General features: G+C 37.3%; 1 protein-coding gene across 2 annotated transcripts; it reads left to right on the top strand.

Moving 5' to 3' along the window:
• Nucleotides 1-807: 807 nt before the first annotated feature.
• LOC139960553 (uncharacterized) lies at nt 808-5,487 on the top strand. Of its 2 annotated transcripts, none has more exons than XM_071959000.1 (3): nt 808-959; nt 2,097-2,234; nt 2,853-5,487. In XM_071959000.1, exons 2-3 carry the CDS (start codon nt 2,132-2,134, stop codon nt 4,781-4,783), a joined length of 2,034 nt encoding a protein of 677 aa, XP_071815101.1. In that variant the 5' UTR covers nt 808-959; nt 2,097-2,131; the 3' UTR covers nt 4,784-5,487. The 2 variants fall into 2 exon arrangements, with proteins under 2 accessions (XP_071815101.1, XP_071815100.1); XM_071958999.1 differs by having other exon boundaries at nt 2,105-2,234.
• Nucleotides 5,488-6,784: the final 1,297 nt, after the last annotated feature.

Consider the following 6,784-nt stretch of genomic DNA (forward strand, 5'->3'; position numbering starts at 1 on the left):
GATCTGATTCATTATTGTCACTCAACAACAAATTTCAAGCATGAATTTATGCTAACTTTGCTTTATGTCGGGCAAAATGGAGGTCATCTGGAATTTTCAAAATAATAATAATTACTTTGGCCAACCTTTCAGTTACTTTCTCAGCTCTTTATCTTCACGACGTACTGTCATGCGTACACCAACTTCACCAAAGTCATGCGGCCTGTGTCTGTTTCATAATTCAATTATTTATCACTTGAACGGTACGGTACTACTATGGCAACATATGCGTATGGAACGCGAAAAATAGTTTGTCGATAGGTACGACTTTGTATATTACTAAATTATATGATATATCAGATTTTAGTTCAACAAAAAGTACTCTAGTTTTAAATTCAGAAACGTCTCCCGAACCCCCTGGGATGGACTCACGCACCCCCTTGGGGTTCATGCAACCAGTTAGGGAACCCCTGCTCTAAAGTAACCCACACGATTAAAACTAATATTAAGGACCCAGTGTAGACAGTTATGACGGAGCACTTTTTAAACATTTTCAATGATTGCACGTTATTGGCCATTCTTCATTTACTTTAATTTTCTGACAAATTGGATTTTATTATAAATATACAATACATAGTCTGGTAAGGTCATTCAAGCAAATCTGATTTCGAGGTCACAAAATCAGATCGGTGGGCATTCCTCGTGCGGCTCGTGAGTCATTGTCTTATAATAATAATAGGTGTCATGTTTCGTCAATAGTTAATTTTAGTGAGCAAAACGTTATAAAAATGGCCATGAATCTTTCAAATCTCCACAAATCACGGAGAAGTCTTCACATACAGACATCAGCTGTTTAATGAAAATTGAACTATACGAGGGTTACCATCCTGCTACTTCACAACACTGAGAAAGAAACTCCTGAAGAATTACCAAGAAAATAAGAAAAACTCTCAACTCATCTTAAATACCCAATACATTTGGTAAGTACACTATGTACGTGCTTCTACTTTAAAATAGTCATTCAGTTGAATTGATTTTTCTGTAGCAATTGTAGTGAGCAATTCTTCAATAAACAAATGTTTGGTATACTAATTTCCTTTTATTTCATTGTATAATTGTAAATCAGCATTAATTGTTTAACTTTGTAAAGATAGTCTAGCCGTTTTATCTACATTTAGAACAAAGGAAATTTTAGAAGAATAAAAATATCTCAATCGATCTATTATAAATTAAATCATATTTCTTTCTTTATTATTTAAATCTCCATTATATAAACTTTAAATTTAAAGGATTTTTCAATTGCATTCGTATCAACATTTCAGTTTAAAAAGGGTAAATGCAATATGATATCCAAGTTATGAAACAGGCAATGTAACATATCCAAAAATATTTCACTGACTGAAAGGGAATCAGCAAAGTAAAACACTTTACTTGAAATGTTCAAGATTAAATGTTTACGATTGTAATAGCTAACACTGCTTACTTTTGAGGTAATTTCGGTGTACCACCACTGTGCAAAACACTTCGGAATTTATATATAACATACTCTCATCATTTCTGATGAGATCCTTTTTGGATTAAAGTAACAGACAGATTTTGTAGGCAGCCAAGTATTCCTCATGTAAAGAACGACCATGGTATTTCAGGTTATTGTGAACTGAAATTAAATGTTAACTCATCATATATGGCTAACCTATGTAGTGTCCACACTGCTGTCCCATTGTACAACACTGTTTTGTCGTATTCCTTATTATGTTCACCCCGCCATGATTATAGCTCCAAACGCGTTCGATGTCGCAGTGAATGTGCTTAAAAATATTTTCATTTGGTTCTTTAAAAGTATTATAATAATGGGATATGGCACATACAACAAAATTAAGCTTAGTTGGTTTAAACCGTCCCATAAATTAAATTGTTGAGTGTTTTCTTTATATATTTTTTTTAAATTTTTTTTATTATCATTCCATCAAGTATCCAAAAATTGTTGAGTGTTGTTTAGGAGCCTGAAGATGATATTGAAAATATGTAGTGATAAAACTGTAAAAACATCGAATTCAATATTGATATAATTTCGTTCCTCTTGTTTTCAACCTAACTTCCTCTTTATCTCCTTTTAGCTAACCAAAAAAGACAGTTTAAATATCAACTCACAATGAAGCTTCATCTGGCATTTGTTTCCATGTCTCTATTTCTTGGAGTGATGATTTTGTTGCTACCACAACAGTCAGAGACAGCCCCAATCTTATTACGGAAAGGTAAATTTATTGATGAAACATTATGTAGAACAAGAAATTATCCGAATAATTAAAGATATTTCTTCCCGGTATATTAGGACTTTTACGTACACATATCAATTAAAATAAGCACTGTATCTATTTTTATTATACTCCTGTCAAGGCAAAGCCATGGTCGATTTTCCAATTTTTTGTATTTTAAGCAATTCAAATGATTTCATTCAAAAAAGTTAAGTTTGTTACAGATTGTAATGTATACAGTTTAGTTACAATTTCTATTGTTGTATTAATCCGTGTTGAGCTGTCATTTGAACAAACATAGGCTTGAAAAATATCTATTAATCATGATAATGGGCTCCTTTTATAAGTATCGATAACCATATACAGAAACCAAACACGGTAGTGATTGCATTAAAATCAAAATTGTTTAACTACTTTATACTGAGACAAAGACGAAACAAAGATATCAGACAAATTGAAGTGTTCTAAATTGTCCAAAGTTTAAGCAACTATATCTTCATTAAATTTAGAATTGAACTTAACAAGAATCTCACCGTTGATATGAATTAATTGATAATATATTACACCGAGTTAGTGTGATAAAAGTAATACATCTATTTCTTTTAAAATTCCCAACAGGTACAGGTGGACATTTTTTTCTTGAAGTGAACGCTAATAAATTAAGACAACGTAGAAGTGAGGAAAATAGCTCACAAAGTAACGATAACGATGAAAGTGATGATACAGAGAACACAACTGACGAAGATGAAGAGGATGCAGTTACTGAAGTCGAGGATGAAGATGCAGTGACTGGCGCTCCAGCTGCAAGACGTCGCAGAAGTGCCGATAATAGCACTTCTGATGATGACGAGGAGGAGAGCAATGACACAGACGATGAAAGTGATGATACAGAGAACACAACTGACGAAGATGAAGAGGATGCAGTCACCGAAGTCGAGGATGAAGATGCAGTGACGGATGCTCCAGCTGCAAGACGTCGCAGAAGTGCCGATAATAGCACTTCTGATGATGACGAGGAGGAGAGCAATGACACAGACGATGAAAGTGATGATACAGAGAACACAACTGACGAAGATGAAGAGGATGCAGTCACCGAAGTCGAGGATGAAGATGCAGTGACGGATGCTCCAGCTGCAAGACGTCGCAGAAGTGCCGATAATAGCACTTCTGATGATGACGAGGAGGAGAGCAATGACACAGACGATGAAAGTGATGATACAGAGAACACAACTGACGGAGATGAAGAGGATGCAGTTACCGAAGTCGAGGATGAAGATACAGTGACTGATGCTCCAGCTGCAAGACGTCGCAGAAGTGCCGATAATAGCACTTCTGATGATGACGAGGAGGAGAGCAATGACACAGACGATGAAAGTGATGATACAGAGAACACAACTGACGAAGATGAAGAGGATGCAATTACTGAAGTCGAGGATGAAGATGTAGTGACTGAAGCTCCAGCTGTTAGACGTCGCAGAAGTGTCGATAATAGCACTTCTGATGATGACGAGGAGGAGAGCAATGACACAGACGATAAAAGTGATGATACAGAGAACACAACTGACGGAGATGAAGAGGATGCAATTACTGAAGTCGAGGATGAAGATGTAGTGACTGAAGCTCCAGCTGTTAGACGTCGCAGAAGTGCCGATAATAGCACTTCTGATGATGACGAGGAGGAGAGCAATGACACAGACGATGAAAGTGATGATACAGAGAACACAACTGACGAAGATGAAGAGGATGCAATTACTGAAGTCGAGGATGAAGATGTAGTGACTGAAGCTCCAGCTGTTAGACGTCGCAGAAGTGTCGATAATAGCACTTCTGATGATGACGAGGAGGAGAGCAATGACACAGACGATAAAAGTGATGATACAGAGAACACAACTGACGGAGATGAAGAGGATGCAATTACTGAAGTCGAGGATGAAGATGTAGTGACTGAAGCTCCAGCTGTTAGACGTCGCAGAAGTGCCGATAATAGCACTTCTGATGATGACGAGGAGGAGAGCAATGACACAGACGATGAAAGTGATGATACAGAGAACACAACTGACGAAGATGAAGAGGATGCAATTACTGAAGTCGAGGATGAAGATGTAGTGACTGAAGCTCCAGCTGTTAGACGTCGCAGAAGTGTCGATAATAGCACTTCTGATGATGACGAGGAGGAGAGCAATGACACAGACGATGAAAGTGATGATACAGAGAACACAACTGACGAAGATGAAGAGGATGCAATTACTGAAGTCGAGGATGAAGATGTAGTGACTGAAGCTCCAGCTGTTAGACGTCGCAGAAGTGCCGATAATAGCACTTCTGATGATGACGAGGAGGAGAGCAATGACACAGACGATGAAAGTGATGATACAGAGAACACAACTGACGAAGATGAAGAGGATGCAATTACTGAAGTCGAGGATGAAGATGTAGTGACTGAAGCTCCATTTGTTAGACGTCGCAGAAGTGTCGATAATAGCACTTCTGATGATGACGAGGAGGAGGAAATGAATGATGCGGACGCCGAAAAAGACGACGAAATTTAAAGTGTCTCTTAACGACCAATTAGCTCCTTAAAACTAACGTTTGCCCTCAACAAAATTGCCAAATACTATCTCTTTTAAAATGTAACAATATATAACAAAGTTGATTAATGTAAGCCAGTTTGATATCAAAATAGGTGTTTACATTGGAGGCTTTTAACCTTCTGAGAAGATTATTAAAAGTTCTATATCTGAGAGGAATTATGTGGTTTCCCTTTGAAGCACACATCAAAGTGTTTTTGTTGATGTGTGAAACAGTTATTTTGGCTAGACAACTTTACACGGGGTATAATGAAATGGCAACCTGATTACGTACTTACTTTGTCTGTCGTTTGTTCGGAACGATCCTCTACTTATTTAAACAATAATCGATTGAAATGAATAATGAATCAACTAATGTTTTTTAATCTTAAAATTTTTTAAGCAAAATGTTCTACATATTGAAGGTATCACATGAAAGCCTTATCGGTTATCGTCCATATAATTAAGAAACTGGGTATTTGCTTTCCTTTTCATTTACTAATTTTCGCTGTTGGGTATTTTTTATATAGTATCAAGGACAGTGTTTCTTATATTCATTTAAAATACAGGCCCGACGGTAAGACATACCATTTGGTGCTAGCAGCAATGCTAATTGTTAACCAAGCTTCAATTCTTGCCGCCTGTTATAATTTATGATTGTAAGTAATTATGAGAAATAAATACAATTCACGATTACATGACAATTGTTTTGCTCCATTTTGTTGACTCCGGTAGAATTGAATGTATCGTTGTATTGTAGTTGTTACGAACTTTTGGAAGGAAATTAGTCTCAATATTTCAATTCTTGAATCTGGTCTATGGTGGCAGAATTGAACTGCGTAAGGCAAAATCATAAATTATTGTAAGAATAACAATTTCATACGACGAAGTGAACAACTAGTTGGACAACAAGTTGGAGGAGGCAATATTATTAGAGGAATGAAAAGAGTGTATTGCTTAATCTGCATATTTCTGGAATTTCATGGTTGACAGAACAATGAGGTTATAAAAGTGCCTCTCTGAAGTATTCAACAAAATGCCACTTGGTTAGGGGCTTTTAAAATAATTCCATCGTTCTTGTGGGGTATCATAACAAGTTTGAATGTATGCAGCAACCACGAAGAGAGTTACTTTATCCCATCAATGGTGCATGAAAGGGAATTAAGTATGACCAGAATCCACAATCGACTAGTTTGTGCTACTAATTCTTTAATAAATGAACGATACTATTCATAATCACACACTTATAAGGCCTAGAACAGCTTTCCGTGACCATTTAGGCCCACGACACATGATCTTTTCTGCTGGACTGGGCCTTGATGTGAAACAAAAACAACGTAATTGATCTCCATTGGCAAGCTACGAAAACTGTAGATAAAATTTCCGATGACTGAAAAATCACTCGACCCACCGAATTCATTCACCAATCACCACCCAAGATTTTCTCTCGCCCCATAGTTGGCGTAATTATTTCATGCATTCGACTCTTTGTTTTATCAGTTCAAACTAGCCGTCGGGTCTGTCTTAAGTTAATATGATGTAGACAACAGGCACGTAGCCAAGGGGGGGGGGGGGGGCGAAGGGAGAGCCGCCCCCCCCCTTGAGCATATTTTTTTGTATGTTTTTATGATATCGCTAGTAATTTCAGAAGAGAAAATGCTAAGATGCAACTTACAAGGCCTGGGAAGTGCCATTTCCAGCTATCTGGGAGGCATTTTCAGCCAAAATTTTATTGTACGCTTCGCGCCAACTTATGGTGGCGCTACGCTTAATTAGTTTGCAATGCCGTATCTACGGCTCTGATAGTTTGCCTACAGTTTCGCCCCTCCCTTGATAAATTCCTCGCTACGCGCCTGGTAGACAATACAAACTACAACGAACGAATCAATTAGCCATCGCTCTCTGTTTCGTTAATCTTTATAAAGGAATCTCCTGCTCCTATAGTGACTCCGAAGTATAGCCTCTTCATATAAAATAAAGGCG

This window comes from Apostichopus japonicus, chromosome 19 (assembly GCF_037975245.1).
Source record: "Apostichopus japonicus isolate 1M-3 chromosome 19, ASM3797524v1, whole genome shotgun sequence".
In the NCBI taxonomy this organism is placed as follows: domain Eukaryota; kingdom Metazoa; phylum Echinodermata; class Holothuroidea; order Aspidochirotida; family Stichopodidae; genus Apostichopus; species Apostichopus japonicus.

Excerpts from the sequence above, each read along its gene's own strand:
- LOC139960553 (XM_071959000.1), top strand. The coding sequence starts at position 2,132 with ATGAAGCTTCATCTGGCATTTGTTTCCATGTCTCTATTTCTTGGAGTG. Across the intron at positions 2,235-2,852 it reads CCCAATCTTATTACGGAAAG|GTACAGGTGGACATTTTTTT; the intron begins GTAAATTTATTG and ends AATTCCCAACAG.